Source organism: Eschscholzia californica, unplaced genomic scaffold, assembly GCF_041429995.1.
Source record: "Eschscholzia californica isolate CP2 unplaced genomic scaffold, dmEscCali1.0.p SCAF_3, whole genome shotgun sequence".
Classification (NCBI taxonomy): domain Eukaryota; kingdom Viridiplantae; phylum Streptophyta; class Magnoliopsida; order Ranunculales; family Papaveraceae; genus Eschscholzia; species Eschscholzia californica.
Window position 1 is genome coordinate 46450928 of NW_028238420.1, and position 27888 is coordinate 46478815.

A 27888-nucleotide genomic window follows, 5' to 3' on the forward strand; every position below is an offset into this window, starting at 1 on the left:
AATTCCCGGGCTAATTTGTACTCATCTTACTGGCTATAACCGGTGTTTGACTGGATGACGTGGATTTGTAGGTCTTACTAAAGGTAAAATCTGGTTAAGGGAGGGAGGAGGTTAAAGTGGTTTTCTGTTACAGTTAAAAGGGTAAAAATCGGTTGAATTGTCAGAGAGTAATTGGGAGAAAAGTGGTGGGAGGATTGGAGGGTAATGGCCGACACTTTTAGCTCGTGTCTTACGCTGGCGTAATTGTTTCACACTTTTGATCCTAGAGAGAGAGAGAGAAAGAAAGGAAATTTGTGGAGTGAGAACTTTTTCTAAGTTTATTTTACTTAACCCCCTATATTTACTAACGGACTAAGGTTGCCCGTTAAAGGTGACCATCTCTTTGAATTTGTTCACTAACTATCTTCACTTCACCCTTTAGTAACAAAAATTGACTTTATGACCGGTTAAAATCCCAGTCGTATCGCGGCAGAGGTACTTAATTGGTCTAAATTAGAGTGAAAGTAAACACCTCTTTCTTTTTCTCTAAATCTGACTAGACAAGTGCTCCGACAAAGATTTAGGTTGGATATAGTATCAACCTTGGTTATTAATCTCACTTTCCCTTTTGCATTTCTTTCTTGGTTGGAGAAGTCGTTGTCACTCAGCTGGTCGACCAACCACCTGTTGATGAACGATTAATTTATTTCTTTTTCTTTTCTTGTTCATGTTCCTCTCTTTTCCTCCTGTCACTACCACAACCGACGGGCTCCCTAGTGATAAATATGGCCTAAACATTTTGGAGACCCTAAAGAAAAAAAAAATAGACCTATAATAATGCATGTATTATGAAAAATGAATAAAAATTCCTAATAATGTTTAGGGACGATCTAAATTGTTAACATCTTCTGTATAATCTGAACTCTTAACAATTAAGTTACAACTTACATAACAATATAAATTTGTTCAGAATAAAGTTATTATTAGTACCATACCAAATCCAATATATGAAACCCTATATCCGAAATGTCTATTTTGTTTGCTTAGCAGACAAACCCCTGCTTGGTGACACTCCTTCTCCGGTTGGAAAGAGGGTTAGAAATTAATTTTAGGATATGATCATCTTTAGAGGACTATTTTGATGAACTAGTCATCGTTAGGATGCCAAAATAGAATTAAAGAGAAAAATTTAGAGAGAGAAAGAGTGAGAGGGGAATTCGTTAGTGGCAGTTAGGGTAGTGTGTAGTTAATGAACCTAACTAGGGTTAACAAGTGTGGTTAAAGAGAATATGAAGTAAAACGTTCTTCTATAAAATCGGTGGTTCAAAGGAGTTTTTCTTCGACTCTATAACTCTATTGGTTTAACATTCACATTTCACACTCACAGTTTTTATTCTTCTCTGTTCTTCGAGATCAAGATAAAGATCGAAACCTTCAAAGTTTTACAGTAATCTAGTGAGAGAAAGTTTTAGAGAGAGAAAACAACAATGGCAGTTTCTCTCAGGTGTTTTTCTGTGTTTTTAGTGGTTTTGTTACTTCTTGGTTTGGTAATGGCGGGAGAAATGAAAGAGGAGAACACGAATTTAAGGTACATTTTTAGTTTTCTTACTCTAGTTTTCAGTTTAGGTAGTTGAATCAAGCTAATTGAGGGAGAAAATTTCAATCCAGAAAACTTTTGAAAGTTTACTTGAGTTTTTTCTCTGGTTTTATGCACATTAATGGAAATGAGAATGAAATTCAGGACAATGTGGTATATTATCAGTGATTTCTATACATAATTTTAGGGTTTCTTCAAGTTCTGAACTAATTTAGGGAAACTGAAGGTGTTTTGAGGTTGATTAGTAACTTTATGAGTCGTTTTTTACCTTCAGAATCTCAATTTGTGAAGATTTTACAATGATTTGAAGAAGTGTACTTCATTTCTCTGTAATTTGGAAACAATCAATTCTAATTTCTAGTTTTTGATGAATTTTCGAACTAATAATGTGTTTTATAAGTTGATTCCCAAATTTGCTCACTATTGAGTACTTTTTCTCTTAGAAACCCTAGAAATGAAGATTTTACTGAGCAATTTCTTCAGTTGGATTTGTTAAGTTTTCTTGTAACTCATTAAATTCTTATTTTGTTGTTAATTTTTGAAGTATTCAACAAGAACCAGAGGCATTGAAGAGCTCCAACAACTCATCAATGGAGGAAATGAGGTAAAATTTTAGCACTTAAGTATAATTTTAGTACTCATTAATAGATCTCGGCCGTATATTTCTATGAAATTTTGACGTTAGTCTTTCTTCAAATCCGTCTTTTCATTTTCTAATCTGTAAAATCAAAATAACAAGCGTCAAGATCAATAATAACTTTTTGACCAAAACCTCCCTGCAAAATAACAAGATTCCTCCGTTCATCCTTGTAAAATCACCCTTTATTCCGGATTGTTCTGTCACATTGGTGGTACTTACCTGATGGATTCTCTTTCTCTCTCTACTACTCTCTTTCTCTCTCCTCTGTTGCAAATACTAACATATGTCCAGTACATCAACCGACATTTACACCGCTCGAGGTGTCCTAGCCGGTAAAACCGCAGATGGGAGAGAGAAAAAAAGAGAAGAAGTGGAGTTTTGGGATTGGTAGTGGATAAGCATCGCTATGCTAGTGTGTTTGGCCCCATAATGAATTCTAGCCGAGGTGGGTGGCTCGACACTAAGTCCTGTCCGATCACGTACTCTGGCCGACATTCAATCGGAGTTGTAGTCGGATGAGTGTCACTCTTGTTGCTATAACCATTTATGATCAGAATTGAAATATTCTGATTGAGGGATTAAGCTGGCCTATTAGTTAGTAGTAGTATATACTTTGATTAGTTCTTTTCGAGTAATTAATGTGTTTTCTTTCTTTAATTTTGCTCTTGGGTATATGTTTTTTTTAGGCCAGAGGAGACTGAAGAGTACTGGAATAATAAACATGCCGTTGAAAACCCAGAGGAAATTGCTTCCTCAGTAGAAATGTGAGTTCTCTCTACTTATATATATTCAATTTGGGTCGTAATTAACTTCTCATTTTCTACATGAAATGTTTGCTTCTTCTTCTTTTTCTTCACTGAAATGGTAATTAGGGTAAATAATAGTTTCACATGATACTTGTGCTATAGCAACAACAACACACATGGTCCATAGTTTGTGATTCTTAATACATCCAGTTACTTTTGATGCCTAATTTGTAAACTTAATGCCGGTGGGCATTATCATTATGAGGAGGTAAAAAGTCGGTCAAAGTTCAAATCCTGTGGTCGGTCAAGATGAAAATATATTCAATTTGTCATTCAGATTTTACCTTTACCTTTTTCCCTTTTTTTAGTGGTTTTATTACACCGTTGGGGGTGGATGAGGAACGAACCACCATGTTCCTTTTTTCTTACATAAACAGACCCTTTCCCATTCTCTCTCTCTCTCTCTCTCTCTCTCTCTCTCTCTCTCTCTCTCTCTCTCTCTCTCTCTCTCTCTCTCTCTCTCTCTCTCTCTCTCTCTCTTATGGAACAGTCAGCTTCCCATATGCAGTTGTCCTGAGATCCGCCAATCACGCTATCATTTACTATCTTTTTCTCAGATTTTTCTTTTATCCAAATACAATCTATTTTCTTTTAGTATTTAATTTGACGACCAAGGTCATCACTAGGACCACTCTGATGACGCCACGTTGTTTACTCTTTTAAGCTCAGCCCTTGATCTACTTCCACCAAAAAAGTAACTACAGTTGGGTAACTATTTGGGTCCTAGTGTTAGGATTCTAATTTGAATTAAAAAAACACTAATCAAAACACTAGTTTCATTATGTTTTTTCCACATGGTTTGGGTCAATAATTTTGGAAGTCCTTTAATTTAAAGTTATTCATCAACAGTCTAATTCATTGGATACCTTTAAAATGTCACAAACAACACCTTTTTAGGGCATGATGATCAATACATAGTTAGATCTATACAGTAATGACTCCATGCCTTGTGTTTTTTTTTCCATGCCTTGTGTTTGATCTCAAACTTGAACTTCACTTTAGTGTATAGTCCTTAAATAGTATTGATATTTGGTCCACACTTGTTAGCTATTACTACTAGTCATAGATTTTACATGTTAGGGAAGGTGCAGAGCACGTGATTTGATCCATTACTAGTAATAATTGTGAAAAGATATCATATGAGACCTCATATTCAAACTATTTATGAGAAGTGTTCTTTTTTTTGTTGAAATTTATGAGAAGTGTTTGGTAGAACTACATAATAAGTGCTAAAAGGGCTTTATTTTTCTAGTACTATAGCACCCCCTTTTCAAATCAAATATTAATCCGGATTAGTTGTTCCATGTATGTATTTGAACATATTAGGCCATTTTCAGAGCAACTATTTGCAGCCCGGATTGATAAGCTACTGCTTATGTTACCTTTCGTCAGGGTTAAATTACTTTAGTTTTTTCAAATAAATATTTTGGGGAAAAAATGTAGATGTTTTAAGATCAAGCACATATATAGTTGTCATGCTACTCTATTTTCTCTGTCTTTTCTATTTTAATAATAATAGGACTGAAGTATAAATTGTCTATAGAACAATATATATATAATCCCTTTGTCTTTTCTCATATGGTGACAGAAAACAAGTTTGGACCTTCACTCTTTTCTCTTCCTACATTTCTCTCTTTGTAATTTGTGATTTGAATATAAGTTTGGTGTAAAATTATATTGAACTCTTGGACCATTTTCACATGACAGATATCTAAGTATGGGTATACTGCTAAAAGAGGAATGTACTTTTCCTCTATTTTCCCCTCCCACCAAACATTTATATTCTCAAGCTTACAATTAAATTCCCCTTGTTGAACTCCATGGATAGGAACTTCCACCCAAACCACCATTCAGTCTTTCATTTACTTCAGGCCTACCTTCAATCTTATAGAGGAAGAATCAGAATTCCTCACCAATCCATTCTCTCTGTTTATATGTCATGTTAATTTTTTTATGTTACTGGTTAATTTTTCAATTTCCTTTCTGAACTTCTTATGTTTAATTGAGCAGGACAATCCGTAACAGTACAGAAAGGAGAAGATTGGGTTACTTTAGTTGTGCTACGGGTAACCCAATTGATGATTGCTGGAGGTGTGACAGAAACTGGCAGAGAAACCGCAAGCGCCTAGCAGACTGTGGCATTGGCTTCGGACGAAATGCCATTGGTGGTCGCGATGGTCGTTTCTATGTTGTTACCGATCCCTCAGACATTGACCCTGTGAACCCCCGACCAGGGACCCTCCGTCATGCTGTCATCCAAGATAAACCACTCTGGATCGTATTCAAACGTGACATGGTCATCACTCTCAAGCAAGAGTTAATCATGAACAGCTTCAAAACCATTGATGGTCGTGGTGTTAATGTTCACATTGCTAATGGAGCTTGTATAACCATTCAATTTGTCACAAATATCATCATTCATGGACTTCATATCCATGACTGTAAACCCACTGGAAATGCTATGGTTCGAAGCTCCCCAACTCACTATGGATTAAGAACAATGGCTGATGGCGACGGTGTTTCCATTTTTGGATCTAGTCATATCTGGGTTGATCATAATTCTCTCTCCAACTGTGCTGATGGTCTTATTGATGCTATCATGGGTTCCACTGCCATCACCATCTCCAACAACTTCTTCACTCACCACAATGAGGTAAAAAAAATAGCACAAGTTTTATACACATCTTATATCAATTTGCTTTATATCATGAAAGTTTCAGTTCAAAAGCTAACCCGTTAAGAAATACGTAAATAAAAATAGGTAATGCTGTTGGGTCACAGTGACTCCTACGTAAGAGACAAGCAAATGCAAGTTACTATTGCATACAACCATTTCGGAGAAGGTCTAATGCAAAGAATGCCAAGGTAACCACAAAATTTACAACTTTATTTCCGACATGAATATTCCATTAAGGAATAATCAAAATAAATGTAGATTCAAGGTTACTGAACAAAAAAACTGAAAAACTTGCAGATGTAGACATGGGTATTTCCATGTGGTGAACAATGACTATACCCACTGGGAAATGTATGCAATTGGAGGAAGTGCAGAACCCACAATCAATAGTCAAGGCAACCGATACCTCGCCCCAGCCAATCCTTTTGCCAAAGAGGTAACTAATATAGATTGACTAAAGAGTTTCAATCCTATTAGTTGGTTTATAGAAGTGAAGTTGAATTTGGGAATATTGTTTGCAGGTGACAAAGAGAGTGGAAACAGATGGTGGAAGATGGAAGAGCTGGAATTGGAGATCAGAAGGAGATTTGCTATTAAATGGAGCTTATTTCACACCATCAGGAGCAGGAGCTTCAGCTAGTTATGCAAGAGCTTCAAGTCTTGGTGCCAAATCTTCATCCATGGTTGCTACCATTACTTCTGGTGCTGGTGCTCTTAATTGCCGCCGAGGAGCAGAGTGCTAGTAAAAACCTATCATCATATCTTCAAAAGAAAACCCTTTTTAGAAATTTTCTTTTCTTTTTCTTTTACCTTTTCATATAGCAGCAAGTTTGAAGTCCTACCCGAAGTCAGTTACCAGCACCCAGTATATCATTTTCTCCATTGTTCTATCTCTCTGTCTCAAAATCCAGACACAGCTCCCATATTCTTATCTTTCTTTATCTGGCTCAACCTCGGCTTGCTTGGTTTGCAGAGAAAGAAAAACAATCCTCCATTAATGAAGCAAGTACAGAAGCGTTGTTGTTCTCTTTCTTCTTTATGTAGAGTGTGTCTGATCAATTGGTTCACAGAAACTGAATTATGATTGATGATGTTTTTTTTATCACTTCTCTTTTTTCTTGATTGTTTGTTAAATTTTTAAAAGAAGTCAAATACGTGCATAGATTGGATTTTGATTCTTATTAGTATGAGTGAGACAATTGTGTTAGTATTAGAATTTTTATGATTCCAAAAGGAGATTCAGCCAACCAGTACCAACATTCTATTTAATTTCTCTCTTCTTTCATGTTGTTTTTTGTTTTGGGGAGCTCACACAAGGAGATGATTAGGTTGCCCACAGATGGGATGACCTCTTTTAATGTCTTGATGGGGTTGGGATTGATGAGATAAATTACAGGATATCCACTCCGACTTTGATTTGAGTTAGCAACATAAAGATTGGGGCATAGGGCAATCATAATGGCAATGAGAAAAGAATTCGTGTGCAGTCTACTCAATTTGATGCCCTAGAATCTAGGGAGCCCCAATATTCTACATGAGCAAAAACAATTTGAAGTCTTGATTTTTAGAGGATATTTAAGTACTACTAAAAGGAAAACACATTATTTTCGTACAACCAACATCTAAAGAGAAGTCTAAGACAAACTAAGAGCCACGCAAAACATAAAACCCATCTAAAATCATCTAAAGAGGCGTAAGCCAGATTTTAGTCAACAATTGTTTGGCAAGTTGGTTATGCATTTACTCTAAATACCAGGATGTCACAGGTTAAAGGTAGGATTGGACTTTCATGCCTTTAATGATGGTAGTTATTGGACTTATTCAATTCATGTATTTCTTCGTGATGTATTAATCCTATATTGAATGTAATCTCTTGGAGTCGATAAAAAAAAACTAAATAAATTTTGAGTTTATGAGTTTTTCTTTCTTAATATATGCCTTCCATTAGGTGATAGGCACCCACAAACAACATTTTGAAACATTTTCAGATGAATAATGACTTTCATGTATCTTGTTTTAACAACTTCATCAAACTACGACTATTCATTGACCGAGATTGTGTATCTTGTTTCGTGTCATTACAGATTTAAGATTTTGATCTGGTTAAAGCAGAAACTAGTGATTCAAATTGACTATTGATTCAAAATTGACTGAGTTTATAGTGCCAATGAATTGCAGAAAATCAAATTTCTAGGACACAAGAGTACATAACTTCGAACTATTTAACATTGTCAAAAAGCTTACTACAATTACTACTAGTCAAATATAACATGAAATGTCATTTCCTTCTAAACCTTCCACATTCAATAACATAATAATCGAAGCGATCGAAGAGGGGATCGAGAGAATGTAAAACATTAAAAAGGTGTACCTATTCCGCTCCTTGATTCAGTTGGACTATATAAAGCGGATCGGTTTCTAGGTCTATTCTCTTCTAATTGCTTAACAACTTCATCCATATTAGGTCTAACCGTTGCCACCGGAGCACAACAACCCATGGCAAGCTTCAATGCTTGCACTAACCCATCTTCCATTGGACTCCTTATTCCTTTCAAAACAGAAACATCGAAAACCTCCATTGTTGTTTCTTCTAATACTGCAACTTTAACCAAAGCTGGCAAATCCACAAAACTCCCACTTCTGTCGTCTTTACCCGGTTTTCTCCCTAGCAGTATCTCTAATAAAAGTATCCCAAATGCATAAACATCAGTTCTTGAATTGCATTTCTTCATTTTCTGAAGCTCTGGTGCTTTATATCCATCAGTTTTCGCAATCGTTATAATCTCATCCGTGACTGCAGGAACCATTAACTTATCGAGTCCGAATTCTGTAACTCTAGCTACGAAAAATTCGTCTACTAAGATGTTTCTCGATCTTAAGTTTCCGTGGGTTATGGGTGTTTCTATACCTGTATGTAAATAGGCTAATCCTCTAGCTATATCTAGTGCAATCTTGTGTCTTCGAGCCCAATTCAGGATCGGCTTCCCACCTCTTGTATCTGAATCAAATACAAAAAAACACATGGAATCCAAGTAATAGTTAGATGAACTCAAACACAACCTACATGTCATTTAGATCACCAAGTAATTAAGAAGTCCGAAATCAAAAAATTTTGCTCTATCACTATACTTAGCTCGATGGGTTTCTCTCATGGTGGCAATTCAAACAAGTTTGAGAGATATATACAAAATTGGCAATGAAGTTGATGGAGATAGAATGTCAAGTAATTTCACGTAGTTTCTTACGTTATCATGTGTTCAAGAAATTATAATGCAGGATGAGGAAAAATTACGAAAATTCATACCCATTTCTCCGAAAACATGAATAGCTAGTCGTCGAGAAGAACAAGAACACGAGGCCTTACTCAAAATTAGAGATGCACATAAAGAAACTATTAAGGAACATAATATCTAATATGCAAAACAAAAGGATCGATAAATGAGGAGAGTGAGGGTTGAGAGTCTAATTACCATGGAGAATATCATGAAGGGTTTTGTTAGGAAGGTAATCATAAATGAGTAGCTTCTCTCCTCTTTGACCTTGATAGAAAGCTCGAAGAGGAACCAAATTTTCATGTCGAACTCGTCCGAGTTGCCTAACAACGGGCAAACACTCATTACAATCTTTACAAGTACCTTCTCTCAACAATCTAAGAGCAATAGTTCCTCCATCGGCAAGTTTCGCCTTATAAACGGTTCCGTAATTCGTTTTCTCCATAACTTGACCAGTAGCATTCAATACATCCTCTAATGTCAAATGCTCAGCTCCTTGAAACAAAACAAGCTTCCCTTCATTTCCACCATTTTCATCTTCTTCCCCTTCTTCTATCTCATCTTCATTTCTTCCATTGTTCTTCCTCTTCTTTCCTTGAACATAACCTATTAAAAGTGAAGCCGAAACTACCACTCCTGTCATTAATCCAATCACAAGAACTGCAATTCCACCTGATCTCAAACCAGACCTTCTTTTACTACACTTTCCTAAAGGTGGCCCACAAAGCTCAGGATTGTTTCCTTCAAAAACCATTGAACTAAACTTTGAATCTTCAAAAATTGGTAAAACCCCACTAAAATTATTGTAAGAAAGATTCAATTTTTCAAGCTTTAATCCACTTAAAGTCTCTGGAATTTGCCCATAGAATTGATTATTCCCCAAATCAAGTTCCTTTAGACCATGAAACAAAGTTAAGAATTTAGGAAATTCTCCATTAAACTTGTTGTGACTAAAATCTAAAACCTCTAAGTTGTTGCAAGTTGAGTTGGGTAATGCTGGTTGAGGGAGATTACCAGAGAGATTATTGTTGCTAACCCTAATTGAAACAAGTTTATCACATAGGTTCCAGATTGAAGTAGGAAAAGACCCACTTAAAAGATTACTACCCAAGTCAATATTAGTGAGAGAAACACTATAACCAAGCTCAAGTGGGATATTACCTGAAAGTGAGTTAACACCAAGAACCAAACTTTTTAATGAAAAAAGTTCACCAATTTCTCTTGGGATTTCACCAGAAAGACCAGCAGATGGAAGTTGAAGAGAGAGAAGTTGGAGAGATGGGTTTTGATAAAGGGTTAGATTAGTTCTTTGAGGTGAAGTTGAATCATCATCATTACAGTGAAGAGGGGAGCCATTAGAGAAAACCCAAGTTAGTCCTTTCCATTGACATAAAGGAACAGAGGAGTTCCAAGAAGATAACACAAGATTCTCTTCTGAACTTCCTTGAAGTGAAGGTTTAATCTTTTGTAAGAGAAGTTCAACATCTGATGAAGTTTTAGAGAGAGAAAGTTTAGTGAAGATAGACAAGAGTAAGAAGATAAAGAGTGAGTAAAGTTGCAGATTTGCCATGAATGAGTGAGAGAGTGTTTAGAGAGAAGAGAGAGTGAGGTTAGTGAAGTGCTTCTTTTGAGAAAGAAAAGAAAAGCTTGGGACTTTGTTGACTATGAAGACTAGTATTACTACTAGTACCATAGTTGAGTGAGTGAGACCTAGCTAGGAACATGCAATCATGGATGTTTATATAAAAAAATGGTTTTAAGGGAAAAGAAAGATGTTTGAAATGTGAATAAAGTTATGGTTTTCTTGCACGCTCTCTTCTCTTTGGAGTTGGCAGGGGGAGAAGTGAAAGAAGGCTTGGCAGGAAACCACCAAGTCTTGTCTTTTCAAGAAATAAGAGTTTGAAAAAACAATAATAGTGGAGTATTTGTTTTTTTTTTTCATCATATAGAATGATGTTCCTTGTGATAACTTGAAATCCAACAACCAAAGATTATATAGATTGCCCGAAAAAATGGAGAGCGCGACGTTTAAAGTAGTTAGCGAAACTTTAGTGCAAAATTATGAGTGAAATATATTTTTGTTTCTCCGAAGTCTCAACCATCATATATTTCTTCATATCTCTCTCACCTCCATGCTATATCTCTCCCTCTGATGAATGGAAGTGTTTCTTTCGGTGAAACTCCCTTCGTCTTAGATGAAGAAGGGGATTTCAGACCCTCGATCGCTAGTTACAGAATCCTCTCTCAAAGATTTTCCGGTCAGGTATCCACGAGATCGGCCAAAATAAGTTGTGTCCGATTGCTGTTACGAAAAATTTGATAAAATCTACGATGTTCCATAAGATACCCTAGAAGCCTTGATCCATGTCAATATAGTTTCCAAGTATGGTCTCCCCTTGACATTGGTTAAGTACCAAAAAATTAACCTAGATCTATATAGCACGGGCATATATGTAATAATTAGTAGAAGCCTATCCTAGATGAAGCTTACCTTTTGGCAAATTGTTGATAATGATACCACTTTACCTTCTTAACTCTTTTTAATACACCTTTCAAAAAAAAAACTCTTTTTAATACAGGCCTAAATAGTCCTAACTACTTTTACTGATCTAGTCTAACACTATACTTCACGACCAATGTGTTCAATCTCAGAAAATGAATTAGGTTTTTGCTAGCACAGAAACATTCTTGATCAGTAGGAGTTCTATTTCTTTTTTTATTAGTTAATGGCAGCAGGAGTTGTTGGTTTGACCACAGTCAGGACTTGAGGGCCACCACCATCAACCAGTGAACCAGGAGGCAACCATGAGCTTCTGTCCTTTACTCCCCGGCGCCTTCCCAACGGTTCACAATTGAAGCCATTACCTGCCATATCTCTGTTAATTTGTTACTATATATATATATATATACAGCAAAAGTACTTCATGGAAGATCACCTATTTTAAAACAAGTACCATTCCCATTATTAAAAGACAAATATCATAATGGGTTTGACTACCAGATATTGAAATCAAATCCTCCAAAGCATATATCGAATATAACAGTATATCGCAACCACCATTGGAAAATATAAGTCTAGTCTTTGAACAATACATGAATCAGATTGTCATGATATAGTTTTTTTTTTCCTTCCTGAACATACACGAGATTGAGGAGTGGGACCGTGAGCTTTCCTGAACCGTGTTTATCTGTAGGACTCGGGTCGCTTAGGCTTGCTTTGGACAATTGCATCGATTCTGTCAAGAATTTCGGGTGTAAGCTTTGGAATGACTTCAATAGCTTTCAAGTTCTCCTCAATCTGCATTAGAGGCAAAAACATGTTTTTATCAATCAAAAGGAGTCTCTGGTAAGTAAAAAAGATCTGCCAAAATTGTCAAAAATTGGGTACCGATTTTCGTCTCTGTGGGAGAGAGAGAGAGAGAGAGAGAAAACCCGACTTACTTGAGACTCCTTTGTAGCACCAGTTATGACCGATGACACGTTTGGGTTCGATGCGCACCACGCTATGGCAAGTTGAGATAAAGGCACCTTTAGTTCATTTGCAATGGGTTCCAATGCATGGACTTTTCTCACGACATCATCAACCAGCGATCTGCTCGCAAGGCTCTACACGGCAAATAATAGTACTTAAGATATGCTCAAATCTCAATAAACAACAGAAACCTTAAGGAAATCATAGTCAACCATTTCCAGTAGGCGAAACAAGCGCCGACCAATTACTTTAAGTTTCAACAAGATTTTATAGGTATGAAACGCATAAGTTTTGGATTTAGGAAATTTCCACATAGTACAAATGAAAAACATTTAGGAAAATTAGCTCAACAAGCTATATAATTACTAAATCAGGAGGAGCACAAAGTTATTTCCAAACCGTGAGCACAAATGACTTCAGTGTAGAATTCAAAAATTATGCAAGAGTAGGAGGAAGATGAAAGTGCACAACTCCAAAAAAGCCTGGGAAGGAAGACGGACTGAGTTTTATCAGCCTCTATAAGTCTTCGGTTTTGAGACCACTGGCACTTTTCGATGCAAATGTGAAGAACTCAACGATCAAGAGGGGTTAAGCATAATGGTGTATGCAGAAAAATGTGCAAGCAAGATGGAAAAAAGTAATCATTACCAACGTGTCGATACAATAGTAAAATTGAACTGACCTTTTTACCGACTCGGGACTAGTAAAATACTTTTGGGTCATTACATGCCCCTCCCACTAGCCTCTAAATCTAGCAGCGAATCAAATTGAAGATATAACTCCATAATTTGTAAACTCGTATGAAGCTTACCACTATTCTCAAAGACTCAAACATGCAACAATCTCTCACACTTGACATATTGATATTTGCTCCAAAGACTACAAAACTAGTAAAAACTCTGGAGTATATTAAGATTCTGTAAATAATCAACCACTCTATTACATTTTCTCCAAAATTTGCTCGTAACCACAAACATCACTTTGACATATTAAAATTCCTAAATACTTGATACACGTCCTCTCTAACACAAGTCATAAAGACATCAACAAGTACCAGTTGGACCCTACCAATACTAAAGCTCAAGAAAGGTAGCCAAAATAAGATTGGTAAACTCTAACCATAGCCCAAGTGAGGAGGAGGGGTGAAATCAATCATATGGACTCTAACAATACCCTAACTTTGGACTTTAGCTGAATGGAAGAATCTGTTGTAGTACGATAATAACTGTAACATAGATAGAAATCGAAGGGAAAGGATACCCCATAACAAAATTTTGTAAATTTAGAGGTTGGGACTTTTTGTTTTACTTCTTGTTGGTTCTTGTTAACCAACTCAACTTAAATTATGTAAAAACCATCGGATCTCTTTTACGAAGTAACTGCACAGGAAAAACAAAGCAAGACAAGAAAATTTCTCTTATGATTTGGATTTTCCTACAAGATATAATAGTAATTTATCGAAAACCAACCGAATAAGCAATTCAAACAATCGGTTGTAGCAATACTTGGAGAAGAGGCAGTAATTCAAAAAAAAAAAGAATGAACTCTTTTTGTAATTTGCCAACCAAAATTTGGTGAAGCTGACTACTAAATTATGTGAGATTCTTCAAAGTTCAAATGATGGAAATTATAGTAAAATATACTTATGAATGTATAAGATAGATCTACGTCATTAATAGGTGAATGCATAAAAATACGACATGCGGACCGCAATACAATTATAAAACAGACATGGATTAACTAGGAACAGAAAAGAAATGATGCTTGCTAAAAATGAGGGCATCAGACCACAAAACAGATATATAAAGAAAAAGCTTACCTTGTAATTTTCTAAAGCAAACCTACTGTCAGGGGGGATTCCGTTTTTGTACTTTCCAGTCAAAACACCAGATGCTAATGGACTCCATGTAGTAAGACCAATACCATAATTCGTGTAAAGTGGTAGATACTCAGACTCAACCTGCATCAAAGATCAAAATTGAGAAATTCACATACACTACTGCAACAAGAGTTGAGTATATTAGATTAAGAAAAGCATTCCCCTATCAACTGAATAAAAAAGAAATTTAATAAACTTTTTTGCACAATGAAGTAACTAAATAATACAAGACAAAATTGCACAGAAAAATGCTCGTTCGGAAGATTAGACAACAGTTTGTCAACAAAATTTGAACTATATCGTCCTAGTCCAGTTCGATTTGATTAGGCCACAATGATGACGGTTCGAAGAGAAATACAATTGGTATTATTAGAGTATTAGGTTTTTACCTTCAAACAATTAAAATTAAGTCATGTAATATTTATAACATTAGACAACAAAAACAACACTAGGGGCTATTATTCTTGTATTTTGGTGTACGTCATATGGCAAAGAGTGCAGGCAGTTCATAAACCAAAGGGCTTCGGCGATATTTATCACAGTATCAGCATGAAATTTTGCTACTATCTCATATATACCTTCCCACCTCATAGGAATAATGGGACTGAGTGAGATAAACTATGGAACATCAACAATCTCTAGATATGGATTGCTTGTACGTTTCTTTTAAACTTCTTGTCTTATAACTATTTATGACCTATAATCATTTCTTTCCTACTCCTGCCGAGATAGATGCTATCTTGAACCAAGATTGACACTGTTAGTCCTTCTGTGAGAACGAATCAGAAATACTCGAACATATAATCATTAAATGTTCCTACAAGAGAGTAAATATAGTCCGTCGTCCTTCTTAATCTTTAGCCTTTCTTTTGTTATGAACTCTCCAGCATCTTAAGAGAGTATCAACGCCGACCAGGTTATCTTACTGATTCTCCATTATCCAGATAACTAGCTTTATCCATGGATTATAAGTTTCCTTTTAATGCTAATACTTCAAATTGATAATTCAGCGTCGAACTCTCATGAAGTCCATTGCAAGATATCTACATTATCAAGAGTGGAATCTAAGGAAAAAAAAAACAGATCCTAGTCAACCCAAACTAGAGAAGAAAAACGCCGTTGTAATGGCATTCGGATCAAATGTCACCTGACAATACGAATATCAAAAGAACCCATAAACTCAATTACTTCAGCTTTATCAAAATGCTCAAAATGAACATGAGACCTATTCTTACAAGATCAATGAGCTAAAAGGTAAGCCCACAATCGAAAGCGAAATTGCGATTAACTACTACCCTATAGTATATAGTCAACTTTAAGTCAATTGTAGCGAAACTACTTAATAAGAATCACAACCTACCATGATCCAATCAGACCCATGATCTAGTAATCCATTAAAACCCAAACATAAACTAATAGGACCAACAAGATTATAGTAATACCATAATCCAATCAGACCCATGATCTAGTAATCCATTAAAACCCAAAGATAAACTAATAGGACTAACAAGATTATAGTAAATATGGAATTAGAAAATTTGACCTTATGTCTTGAGAAAAGATTATACTCAGGTTGTTCAACAATAGGACCAACAAGATCCAATCTCTTAGCAATAGACCAAGCTTCAGTAATTTGTTGAGCAGACCATTCACTAGTACCCCAATAAAATGCCCAACCATGATCAATCACATAATTCATAGCCCTAACTGTTTCTTCAATTGGAGTTGAAATATCAGGTCGATGACAATACAAAATATCAACATAATCCATATCTAATCTTTTCAAACTACCTTTTGTTCCTTCAATTATATGTTTACGAGATAAACCCTTATCATTAGGACCTGATCCACCCCAAAATATCTTTGTTGATATAACAAAATCTGATCTTTTCCAACCTAATTCTCTTATAGCTTGACCCATAATTTCTTCAGCTCTTCCATTAGCATAAACTTCAGCGTTATCAAAGAAATTAACACCATGGTTTTTACAACATTGAAGAAGTGATTTAGCTTCTTTAACATCTAATTGATTTCCAAAACTTACCCATGCTCCATATGAAAGTTGGCTTACTTTCAGTCCTGATCTTCCTAAGTTGTTGTACTCCATCTTCTCTCTAGTTTTCTCTCTCTCTCTAGATCTGAAGTTATTATTAGGAGGATTTCCTTTCTTGGGTTTTTTTTTGGCAGAGTACTTGGGGGAGTTAATACCTGATAGAAAGAGAGGAATGTTTATCTGTGGGTTGAGGAAGAAGGAAGGTTTTTTGATGTATTGACAGGTTTAGCTTTTTTGATATACAGGAGGAATCATGTGTTTCCATGTGATTGTTTGTTGTGGATCACATGGAGATAGGGAGCATGAAAGATGGATAAACAATAATGTTTTTTTTTTTGTTAAGGAACAATAATGTTATTTGACACGAAAATGAGGGTCGATTACAACCCTAAAACTCATGTGCCATTTCTCTCTAACATGGGTTGGACTAACGAGAGACATCCGCGTCAGATTTCAAGTTTGGTCGTTTCTCTTTTTAGGTCAAATAGTATTTCTCGTGATGTAGTCGTCCAACTTAGGCGGTGGTTGTGTTTGTGTCATTATCTCGATCTGACCCATTTGAATGAAATTGAATTGTTCGATCTGAATATGATTCGTTTTAATAGGAGTGTGACTTGTTTCTATCTGAATCTAACTCATTTGGGTCTAAATTATTTAAAATCAACTTTAATCTCACATTAGAATATGTTAGACAAAAATAATCAATCTGAAATCTGAATCGAGAATTTGACATACATCCCCACTTTTTGAAAACTTTTGATATACACCCCCACGTGGACGGAAACCGTCAACTCAGAGTTAAGTTGGGTGTGTGCGAAACACACGCGTCAACCATGACGATTTTACCCTTTTGTAGTTGTTAAAATATTTTTAGAGATTTAGACATACACCCCCAATATTATATGAATTTTTAGACTACACCCTCACTTTTTGAAAAAACAAAATTCCCCAGTTTGCCCTTCAACGGTCATCTTTTCCCTCTTGTCTTATAAACTTATTATCTTAGACAAGCTAAAAGATCAAAGCGAAAGAACTATTTGGGATATCAAACTATAGAAAAGATTGGAGGTAGATGCACCATTTCTTGGTGGTGGTTTTAATTGTTTGGTGGATTGTCCTAGAATGGGTTTCATGAAAATTATAATTAGAACAACTAAAAAAATTAGGAATAAACTTACTGATGACTGATATACCTTCCTTCTTCTGCCATTGAGGGTATTCTTTACAAGAAAACCAGAATTTTTAAATCTTCAAAGGGGTTTCTGATGTTCGTGCCTTTAGAAAGAGATGCAGACAATCACGAAAGGGGGTTCAGTTGTTCCTGTCTCTAGAGAGAAGAAAGAACAATTTTCTGGAGCAATGAGAAACGAAGAATTTGACATATAAGATAAATAAGTTCTTTCGCTTGATATCCCAAATAATTCCTCCCATCTTTTCTATAGTTTGATATCCCAAATAGTTCATTCGCTTTAATCTTTTAGCTTGTCTAAGATAAATAAGTTTATAAGACAAAAGGTAAAAGATGATCGTTGGAGGGCAAATTGGAAAATTTTGTTTTTTCAAAAAATGGGGGTGTAGTCCAAAGATTCATATAATAGTGGGGGTGTATGTCAAAATCTCTCAAAATATTTCAACAACTACAAAAGGGTAAAATCGTCATGGTTGGCGCATGTATTTCGCACACACCCAACTTAACTCTGAGTTGACGGTTTTCTTTCGGGTGGGGGTATATATCAAAAGTTGTCAAAATATGGGGGTGTAGTCCTAATATTCACATAATAGTGGGGGTGTATGTCAAATTCTCCCATTTAGATTTGATTTTCATTTACGTGCAAATTACGTATAAAATTTGTTTCCATTCATTTACTTATCTAGTAAAATCAAATCTTAAAATAGACATTTTCCCAAAAGAAATTGGATCTACAACAACTAAAATCTTTTCTTTTGTTGTTGAGAATATACAACAACTAAAATCTTAAAACACTAGAAGGCCAAAGAAAGCCAATGACATAGCTATGGGCTATAGTCGATCAATTTTGATTTTTAGTGGTAAAAGAATTGAAAGATTTTTATTCAATGTATATTAATATAATAGTATTTTATCAGTGTTGAATCTATTAGGACTAGCATATCATACTAAGTTCAATCGGAGAAGAGGGCAGAAGAACACGGTCAAAATACTAGAAACTAAAAAAATAGAATACTAACTGGGTCTTCAATGCAAAATTCAATCTTAAAAGCTCAGAGTGTCACTTAAGAGTTTTATAATTTTTTGTAAAAATATCATCTCCTTATTAAAATTTGAATTTGAACCACTAGAAATCAAGTCTTAGTATATTTTCATGTCACATAAGCAAAAAAAAAACTAATTTAGAGTTATGCGTCGGTGACATACAAAAATTGGATATCTCTATTTCTACCGCCCTAGGAGTGAAAATCTAAACTGGAAGATCTGAATAAAAAAAAATATATTGCATTGGAAATGCTCTAGTGTTTATATTGGAGTAAGAGTTAATCCAAGTTTTAGTTTTTTTTTCTTTGTTGAAACAATCCAAGTTTTACTTGGGACTTGCAAGTGTAACTGTAACGCATGAAGTTAAACGACCAACTTCAAAAGACAAAAAAAAAAGAAGAAAAAAATAATGCGCATCCAGGGAATCGAACCCTGGTCAGTACCGTGGGAGGGTACTATGATACCACTACACCAGATGCGCTTACATGTCCGAGAGTGCACTTCTTACTAAGATATATAATTATTACAAATTGTTGTTTAATATCCTATAGATATATTTTGAGATGATTTTTATAAATTAATGAGCTAAGAAGTTTATAATGCATGAGTTTTATAGAACATTGTTCCATATAGATTTTAGAATCTTAGATGGTATAACTAGAGTGTACATATGTAATATGTTCAAAGTCGTATAAGTTGATGAATATGAATATGAAAGTTAGATGAATATCAAATGCGTCTTATAATTTGAGAGTTTGAGAGTTGCTAACTTTTTTTGTTTACTTTGACTTTTGTATGACAAATAACATGAAATGTTGGAAGCGTAAAACATGAAATCTAATTTCATATTAGATTTATGTAGTAGTGAAACCATTACTTAAAGAAATAGGACATATTTAAAAAAGAAAAGAAATAGGACATATAACTTGTGAGGTTGATCATGTATGGAAGTGTCTAGGCCTAGCCTCTAGAGACAACAGGTTATTGTGGTTCGCCAGAGACAAATATATTTGTAATTCACAAAATAGAATAAATACTGTTAAAAAGACTCAAAATAGAGTGAAAAAATGAAGTATTAAGAGAGAGAGTGAGAGAGAGAGAGTGAGAGAGAGTGAGAGAGAGAGGTACATGTGATGTGTATAGAAAATGAAAATAAATTATTTACAACATGCTATAGAGATGTTTTAGAAAAAATCCCATGCAGGAAACAAACTGTCTCACACTTATGAGAGTCATACAATGCCATAACAAAATTATCCATAAGAGATTTTGTTAAAGAATGTCGAAAATAGCAATCCAGTCATAACTTTTCTTTTGTTGCAATCGAGTCACAACTAACAACATTTTCCGATGATAAAAAAGCACGAAACCTTTTGAAAGGTTAATTTATGTATTTGTTCTTCCTTTACCAAATTAGTTTAAGGACAACGTTATAAGAATCATTTAATAAATAATGTTAAAATATAAGGACTTGAATAATAATTAACAATAAATCTAATATTCTATTCATTTATAGTTTTGTCTCACATAAACAACCCGACCCTAATACCGATCACTATTATCAACATCACCATTAGCATTAAAATGCTTGCAAAATGCATAAGTTTATTGTCTTCGTTTACAAGCTTGTAATGATGCTTCAAGATCTCACGGATGAGGATCTGCTGTTAATGAAGAAGGAGACAACCTACATCAAGAAAGAAGAGTCATTTGACTTGAATGAAAACATCGAATTAAACGAAGACATATATAATGAAGATAATATGTTTCAAGTAAAGAAAAATCTTTTTCTCGTCTTCCTCTATTGTTGAACAAACATTTTTAGGGTTTTAGGTCATTTTTGTTTCAGTAAAGGATTTTCTGTTAGCCCGAATGAAAAAGACAACAAATTTCGGCCGGCTCGGTTGAAATTTGTCTGTTTTTTCATCCGCTCTGGTTGAAATTTGTGTGTTTTTTCATCCGCTCATGACGAAAGTTGTTGAACTTTTCAGTGGTTCTGGATGAATTTTTTTACTATTTCCTTGTATGTATTCTTAATTGCAATATTGATACTTGAAATATCCAAAGTTACTATAATCAATGTTAAAACCCTAAAAATCTATGGAGAAATCAAGCAATAACAAGAGGTAGGAATTCTTCTATGTAAATGAGTGTGTGTTAGTTCTCTAGGGTTAGAGTTTCCATCTCTATATCTCTCTCTCTCTCTTTGATCCAAATGAACAGATTCAGAGGATTTCCATCACTTTTGGTCGAACAGGTTTCAAGGATTTTTTTTTTGAGTTTTAATCGGACATAGTTTTAGAGAGAGACTAATGTTTAATTTAAAAATAGTGTTCATCTCTCCCTAACCTAAAAAGCTTGCTCTCCCTATCTGTTGCACTGCCTTTACTAAACATTGCTTTTCCTATACCAAAGACCGATATCTTTTATTCTTTTATAGTAAAATTTGACTAACAAAATAATCACCTATCTTAGGAGCCATATAAAAATGGTAAACAAATAAACCTAATCACCTATCTTGGGAGCCATATAAAAGGTGGCCAATACGCGGACAACCGTTTTTCTTATATGGACAACTATCTTATGTGGACAACGCAAAGAAATTAAATTTTTATATGGACATCAGTTTCGAAGGGGACAACTCTATATTATTTTCACTCAAGTCCTCTTAGAATCAGATGTATTATTTGATGACCTCCCTCTTTCTCCATAAACCCTAGGTTAGTTTAGTCTTCATCTCTTCTATTACTTGTTCTTCATCATCACCCAAATTTTTAAGGAGAGAAATTCCTTGGAGAAGCATTGGTGGTTATGGCATCAAACAAAGGCAAGGGAGTTTTGTAGAATCTTCCCAAAGACAAAGGTTAGAACCCTAAAACTCTAAAACCAACCATGAAGAAGAAGATGGTACTGATGGCAGAGAAGATGTGGAAGACGAAGATGGATCTGTTGGTTCCGACTCCGAAAACGATGGTGAAGAGGAAGATCACTTGCGGCATAATCAGAACATAACTTGCGACATAATCAGAAAACTTGCCAAATTTTCGTCGCAACTTAGTTTCTGCTATGCAATATTTTCGTCGGTTTTTTGCGAAAATATGGCATAACAGAAGCTAAGTTGCGACGAAAATTTGAAAAATTGTCCGATTTTGCCAGATTTTCGTCGCAAGTTATGTTCTGTTTTACCTCATCAATGTCATTAATGCCTATTATGGAAACGCCCGGAAAAACTTCTTCAGGTGCAGATTGAGGGATTTTGTCTTCTTCATCCATCTAAGGTTTGATAAAAAAAAATGGTTAGAAACAACAGTTTACTTTTAGTAGAAGTGAAGAAAGAAGAATAAGACTAAGAAGAGATTTTGTCTTCTTCATCCATCTAGGGTTTGATAAAAAAAACTGGTAGAAACTACAGTCTACTTTTAGTAGAAGTGAAGAAAGAAGAATAAGAATAACAAGAAGGAAGAAGATGAAGAAGAAGACAGTTTAGGTTTTTAATCTTTAACTATTATTTTTGTTAGTAGTCCACAAGTTACTAATTATTAATATTTAAGACTTTCTGGAGTTGTCCCCTTATTAAATCAAAGTCAACTAAATCAAGCATAGTTGACTCGCATCGGGCCCGAAAATAGTTGTCCATATAAGAAAAACGGTTGTCCGCGTATTGGCCACCATATAAAAATGGTAAACAAATAAATGTAAGGTTTAATTTTTCAGTGGGTTACAAAAGGGGGACTAAAATTGAAATGAACCCAAATTGTATTCTCGAGGAGGAGGCAGCTTTCAATTAACTTTGCTGAAAACAGACGGCACACTTTTCAAAACGATATCATCTTCATTTCTGTCGTCATCTTTAACTTAACATGTATATTATCCGTTAGATTTGCATAGAGTACTGTGTAGTATAAACAAGATTTATGACTAAAATCGGACACGACAAATACCGTTTTAACCGAAATATCATAGAAGATAAGTTTTGCTGACTTCTAGAAAAACAAAAGGCAAATTTCATAATAAGTTTTTCTTCAGGTATATAAATAGTTGAAGTTTCGTGATAAACACCATTTTTTTGCTTTCTTTTCATCACCATTTTTAGAGATAGAGAGAGAGAAGAGGAAAATTTTAGAGAGAGAAAATGGAGAAAGTTATTAACAGACAGAAAGTTCTTCTCGAACATCTTCGTCCATCATCATCATCTCAGATTGATGATTCTATGATTTCTGTAAGTCTGATTTTGAGCTTTATAGAAGGATTTTGATCTGATGTTTGAGTTTGAACTGTGAATTTATTGAAATTTATTAAATTTATGTTCAGTTTGGTTTTGGATTTGGTAAAATATACTATTATATCCAGATCGTTTTTAGTCTAATTGCTGATATTGAGCTGGTTCTAGTACGCGAAATCGTGATTGTTGTAATTGTTTTTTTTTTCCCTTTTAGAAACGATCTGGATTTAGATCGTATATATTGAGTCTAATTGTAGATATTGAGCTGATTCTATTGTGTGAAATCATCCGTTTTAGGGACGATCTGGATTTAAATCATCTTAATTTATCGTTTCTTAGAGGAAGTACGTTTTTGAGGGTTATGAAAGTTTATGCTGTAATCTGGATGCAAATTAAACTAGAACAATAGAGTTTTTTTTTTGTCAATCACTTGTTACTTTTTTTTTTTCTCATATCTTTTAGTAATTCTTAAGAGTCGAGGGTATTTATTGGCAAATTATGTATAGAAAGGTGCCCTAATTGAGGAATCATTTGTATACTCTATATGACGTTTTTCATCTCCTTGAAGTTTAAACTGTAGTTAAGATAAAATCATGGATGAATATGAAGAAAGAGGTATCATTTCAAAAGGTTGATGTCATGCAAATGGGCATTTAGTCCAGCTGTTTGCATCCCCATCTTGAAGTTGCGGAGGTTAAGGGTTGGATAATTGGTGAAATATTCTCAAGATTTATGACTTTATGTCATGTAATTATAGGGAAATATATAATGGTAGCAACGGATAGGCTTTCAAGCAATCAGGCCCTTTAGCTTTAAGGGTCTTTAGGGCGGCCCAAGATGTCTTAATGAAGAAATGTATGATGCTTATCTTTCATATTATATTTTTATGATGTATCCATGCCATGTGATGACAATTGGAGTCCAATATAACAAAAATGTTGATGACATAAAAGTATATTGAATAGAATAGGAGTCAAGAAGTGATTCTCAAATATATACATGGATTAACTGATTAAGTGGGATGAGGATTTGTTTTGTATGTGATGTAAGGAGTGCTGTATAAAACATTACAAAAGTCAAATGCATTATGTTAGCTGTTTTATATAGCTTTTTCTTTATTTTGTTGTTGTTATCTTCCAAGTCTGATTTGGTTCACTTAGCTGCTCTTTTCTTTGCTAGGCCTCTGCCTGCGCGGCCGGGGACAGTGCTGCATATCAGAGAACTGCTTCTTTCGGTGATGATGTAGTGATTGTTGCGTAAGTAATTATGTGTACTAAGTTAGTTTTCATTACTTCGGCACTACAGTTCACTTAGACTGATGTTTTATCTGTTACATATTTATTTTTCTGATAAACTGTTAATGGCCTTTGCCATGTGCAGTGCCTATCGAACTGCACTTTGCAAATCAAAACGTGGAGGTTTCAAGGATACCTTCCCTGATGATCTACTTGCACCTGTTCTTAAGGTATGTTACTATAATATTAATAGGTGGTTCAAAAATTTTCCCGTGTTTTTGAAGTCTAACCATGATTTCTAGCAGAGCTTGGACTGTCTTTGTGGTATTTTTCTGTGCTTGGGTTAATTGTTTTCGTCCCCGACTAAGCTTTGTTCGAACTGGTCCTGCAGGCAGTGATGGAGGGTACAAATGTTCACCCGTCTGAAGTTGGAGATATTGTTGTTGGATCAGTCTTGGCACCAGGCTCCCAAAGAGCAAGTGAATGCCGAATGGCTGCATTCTATGCTGGTTTTCCTGGTAATATTTTGGCCTTCAGCTCTGATATCATGATACTTTCCTAACTTCTCCCATCTCAGGGTTATCTTCTGATTTCTCTTATATAAATTTCTCTTGTCAGAAACTGTGCCCATTAGAACCGTGAACAGACAATGCTCATCTGGTCTTCAGGCAGTTGCCGATGTTGCGGCTGCCATAAAAGCTGGATTTTACGACATCGGTAAGAAATACGAACACAGCGGTCCATTTGTATTTCTAAGTTATGTAACCCACAACATTGTTCCTTTACACCATTTCTTCCTAAAACAGGCATAGGAGCTGGGTTGGAGTCCATGACTGTAAATCCAATGGCCTGGGAGGGGTCGATCAATCCAAAAGTACACTTTCTCTTACGACTCCTTCGCAAACAATAACAATCCAGATGTTTATCAGTGTCATTTTCTGAACATTATTTCATGACTACTACAGGCCAGCAACATTCAAAAGGCTCAAGATTGCCTGCTTCCTATGGGTGTTACTTCTGAAAATGTTGCCGAACGATATGGTGTAACAAGAATGGAACAAGACAAGGCTGCTGTGAGTTCTATGAATGTGCAGTCTGCATTTTCTTTTTGTTTTTTGTTTCATTCAAAGTTTAATACATTGATGCACATGGTCAGGTTGAATCTCATAGGCGTGCTGCTGCAGCTACCGCTGCTGGCAAATTCAGAGAAGAAATCGTGCCTGTGACCACAAAGGTAATAAGCAGTCTGTTTTTTTAATTGATGTTAGAGGAGTGGTTTGTACTGTCCAGTGTGGAAGTGATAAGTTCTTCATTTTTGAAGATCGTTGACCCAAAAACTGGAGATGAAAAACCTGTAACGATATCCGTGGATGATGGTATTCGTCCGAGCACGACATTGGCAGATTTGGCTAAGCTGAGGACTGTATTTAAAAAGGATGGAACCACCACAGCAGGTATATAGGGCGTTTCCTTTCTTTCACAAACCATATCCTTACCAGTCGATCTATGTCTAAATTATGTTTTCTCCTTGTAGGTAATTCAAGCCAAGTGAGTGATGGTGCAGGAGCCGTCCTTCTTATGAAGAGAAGTATAGCTATGCAGAAAGGACTTCCAATTCTCGGTGTATTCAGGTCCCTAGAAATCCTCACAAAAGATTTACACTACTACTTACATTTTGAATTGTCTATGTCCAGTGTTCTACTTTTAACGGGGTCAGCATAAAATACTATCTTTTTTTCTTCTATTCGGAAACCACTGAATATGAAATTATTATTAGCTCAATATACAGTTCCAATGCAATTTATTTCGTAAGTCAGAAGTTATTCATATTTCTTCCTGGTTATTGTGAGAGTCCACACATATTGTTGTTTTGATAGTTCATCTTCCAAGTGATTAATGGTTCAAATGCATCCATTTCTGTATCTTTTCTGAAGACTTGCTGCTGTCCTTTAGGAGTTTTGTTGCTGTCGGAGTGGATCCCGCTGTCATGGGTGTTGGTCCAGCTGCTGCAATTCCAGTTGCAGTGAAGGCTGCTGGTCTTGAGATTGAGGATATCGATCTTTTCGAAATAAACGAGGTAATAAGACCACCATCTCTTGGTTGACCTTTATGTCGTGTTTCTAACCTAAATATGTGAAGTATTAAATAATACTTTTGGTCCGTGATCAGGCTTTTGCTTCCCAATTTGTGTATTGCCGTAACAAACTTGGGCTTGACCCAGAAAAAGTGAATGTCAATGGAGGTGCCATGGCCATTGGCCATCCCCTTGGTGCTACAGGTATGAGTTTCAGCTCTTCAAAGATCTCGATACTACCCGAGCAATTAAAATTCTGAAAACACGTGTTCATATAAAAAAGTTTCGATTACAAGTTCAACTTATAGCACATTCCGGACACCTTCAGTATATTTTCACGGCAGAGGTTCTATAAAGACGAGAAATTAATAGGATGTTTGTGACCCCACGTTATGTTTCTGTTACAGGAGCTCGTTGTGTTGCAACTCTATTGCATGAGATGAAGCGCCGAGGCAAGGACAGCCGTTTCGGAGTGATATCCATGTGCATTGGTACTCCTCTATCTCTGTATTATGATGATATCTTGGTTTTAGCAGTTCTAAGTTGTCTACTTACATCCAACATAAGGAAATCTCTGAGCTGACTTTTATTTTGTGTGCAGGTACCGGAATGGGAGCTGCAGCTGTGTTCGAGAGAGGTGACTGTGTTGACAACCTCCGAAACGCACGTCAAATCCAAAACAACAATTTCCTGTCGAAAGATGCTCGGTAGATGACCTATTCATCTGGACTGCGAGTGGTGACGATAAAGTATGTGGAGAAATCCTAATAAACACATTGAAGTAAAATTATCAATAAAGAATTAGGGGAAATTGTTGGAGAAATCCAGTAGGTTACTGTTCTAAATACTTTAAACTGAGTCTGAACTGTGTGATATTTAGATTTTCAGTATATCCTAATGCCCTACCTTTTTATTTGCAATTCTTATATTTGTTCTGAAGAACCCAAATTGGTCAAACTATTATTATGTCTTCAACTCTTATAGGCCTATAGCTCTTGTACAACTATCATACAAAACCATTCTCTTGTGGATTGGTTCTCTTGCTCCTCTTGGTTAAGACCTTACAAGTTTCGTTAAGAGTAAGCTACATATATTTACTATGTGTCAAGACGTCGACTATGGTGCATTAATATTTTTTCTGAAAATGACAAATTTTTTGTTATGTAAGACAAAAAGTTGTTGGTCAGTATCGTCAAATTTTGTCCTCAAAATACCTGTAAAATTTGACACCAAAGCTTAAGATTTAGAGTTCAAAATAGACTCCTCTAACAGAGTCACAGCCAATGTTATTGAATAGTAGTACTCAAAGCACCCTCTGATTTCACAATCCGAAATGGAAAATTAGCTATGGAAATTCCGCTTGGTCAGAGATTCATACAGACACAAAGGGGAGTAAAAGAAGGAGAGGGAGGGAAAATAAATCTCACATCTCTTTAAGGTTTAGACTTTTAGCTCTAAAGGCGACCTCTCTTTTTTCCTTTCATTATCGGACTTTAGGCCTCATTACAAGTCATGGATACATAATGTAGAAGATCACATCAATATTTATGAATGAAATAAGTTTTATAACTAAATTTACCTCTCTCTAACATTCTTAGCCGTACACTTTTGCTCAAAAAAAAAAACATTCTTAGCCGTAGTGGCTGGCCTGTATACAACCTGTGTGTGCCCATACAATTTTAATGTGGAAAAGAAATCATATTTGGGCCTATTAAACGGATATTCGGGTTACCCGTTAACCTGTCTTGA

General features: G+C 35.4%; 4 protein-coding genes and 1 non-coding gene across 5 annotated transcripts; 2 read left to right on the forward strand and 3 right to left on the reverse strand.

Annotated features, from left to right (window-relative positions):
- Window positions 1-1185: 1185 nt before the first annotated feature.
- LOC147550910 (putative pectate lyase 8) lies at window positions 1186-6946 on the forward strand. Its single transcript, XM_086664785.1, has 7 exons — window positions 1186-1567; window positions 2121-2180; window positions 2903-2980; window positions 5033-5675; window positions 5784-5887; window positions 5997-6135; window positions 6221-6946. The coding sequence occupies exons 1-7, from the start codon at window positions 1467-1469 to the stop codon at window positions 6440-6442; spliced, it is 1347 nt and encodes a 448-aa protein (XP_086520911.1). The 5' UTR covers window positions 1186-1466; the 3' UTR covers window positions 6443-6946.
- A 961-nt stretch (window positions 6947-7907) lies between these two features.
- Window positions 7908-10938, reverse strand: LOC147550911 (putative kinase-like protein TMKL1). Its single transcript, XM_086664786.1, has 2 exons — window positions 9170-10938; window positions 7908-8697 (listed from the first exon to the last, which is right to left on the reverse strand). The coding sequence occupies exons 1-2, from the start codon at window positions 10539-10541 to the stop codon at window positions 8057-8059; spliced, it is 2013 nt and encodes a 670-aa protein (XP_086520912.1). The 5' UTR covers window positions 10542-10938; the 3' UTR covers window positions 7908-8056.
- Window positions 10939-11910: 972 nt separating this feature from the next.
- KAB1 (potassium channel beta subunit 1) lies at window positions 11911-16830 on the reverse strand. Its single transcript, XM_086664788.1, has 4 exons — window positions 15866-16830; window positions 14263-14403; window positions 12413-12577; window positions 11911-12269 (listed from the first exon to the last, which is right to left on the reverse strand). The coding sequence occupies exons 1-4, from the start codon at window positions 16427-16429 to the stop codon at window positions 12156-12158; spliced, it is 984 nt and encodes a 327-aa protein (XP_086520914.1). The 5' UTR covers window positions 16430-16830; the 3' UTR covers window positions 11911-12155.
- Window positions 16831-19018: 2188 nt separating this feature from the next.
- TRNAG-CCC (transfer RNA glycine (anticodon CCC)) lies at window positions 19019-19089 on the reverse strand. The gene has a single exon. It is a non-coding gene; the product is annotated as a tRNA-Gly (tRNA).
- A 3424-nt stretch (window positions 19090-22513) lies between these two features.
- Window positions 22514-27059, forward strand: LOC147550914 (3-ketoacyl-CoA thiolase 2, peroxisomal). The gene is made up of 14 exons (XM_086664787.1): window positions 22514-22827; window positions 24010-24086; window positions 24211-24295; window positions 24457-24583; window positions 24684-24782; window positions 24872-24939; window positions 25031-25138; window positions 25222-25299; window positions 25387-25519; window positions 25600-25696; window positions 26019-26142; window positions 26235-26343; window positions 26547-26630; window positions 26741-27059. The coding sequence occupies exons 1-14, from the start codon at window positions 22741-22743 to the stop codon at window positions 26848-26850; spliced, it is 1386 nt and encodes a 461-aa protein (XP_086520913.1). The 5' UTR covers window positions 22514-22740; the 3' UTR covers window positions 26851-27059.
- Window positions 27060-27888: the final 829 nt, after the last annotated feature.

Excerpts from the sequence above, each read along its gene's own strand:
- LOC147550910 (XM_086664785.1), top strand. The coding sequence starts at position 1,467 with ATGGCAGTTTCTCTCAGGTGTTTTTCTGTGTTTTTAGTGGTTTTGTTA. Across the intron at positions 5,676-5,783 it reads TCTTCACTCACCACAATGAG|GTAATGCTGTTGGGTCACAG; the intron begins GTAAAAAAAATA and ends AAATAAAAATAG. Across the intron at positions 6,136-6,220 it reads CCAATCCTTTTGCCAAAGAG|GTGACAAAGAGAGTGGAAAC; the intron begins GTAACTAATATA and ends TATTGTTTGCAG.
- LOC147550911 (XM_086664786.1), bottom strand. The coding sequence starts at position 10,541 with ATGGCAAATCTGCAACTTTACTCACTCTTTATCTTCTTACTCTTGTCT. Across the intron at positions 8,698-9,169 it reads CCTTCATGATATTCTCCATG|ATACAAGAGGTGGGAAGCCG; the intron begins GTAATTAGACTC and ends TATTTGATTCAG.
- KAB1 (XM_086664788.1), bottom strand. The coding sequence starts at position 16,429 with ATGGAGTACAACAACTTAGGAAGATCAGGACTGAAAGTAAGCCAACTT. Across the intron at positions 14,404-15,865 it reads ATCTTTTCTCAAGACATAAG|GTTGAGTCTGAGTATCTACC; the intron begins GTCAAATTTTCT and ends TCTTTGATGCAG. Across the intron at positions 12,270-12,412 it reads GTGCTACAAAGGAGTCTCAA|ATTGAGGAGAACTTGAAAGC; the intron begins GTAAGTCGGGTT and ends CCTCTAATGCAG.
- LOC147550914 (XM_086664787.1), top strand. The coding sequence starts at position 22,741 with ATGGAGAAAGTTATTAACAGACAGAAAGTTCTTCTCGAACATCTTCGT. Across the intron at positions 25,697-26,018 it reads CCAATTCTCGGTGTATTCAG|GAGTTTTGTTGCTGTCGGAG; the intron begins GTCCCTAGAAAT and ends GCTGTCCTTTAG. Across the intron at positions 26,631-26,740 it reads AGTGATATCCATGTGCATTG|GTACCGGAATGGGAGCTGCA; the intron begins GTACTCCTCTAT and ends TTTTGTGTGCAG.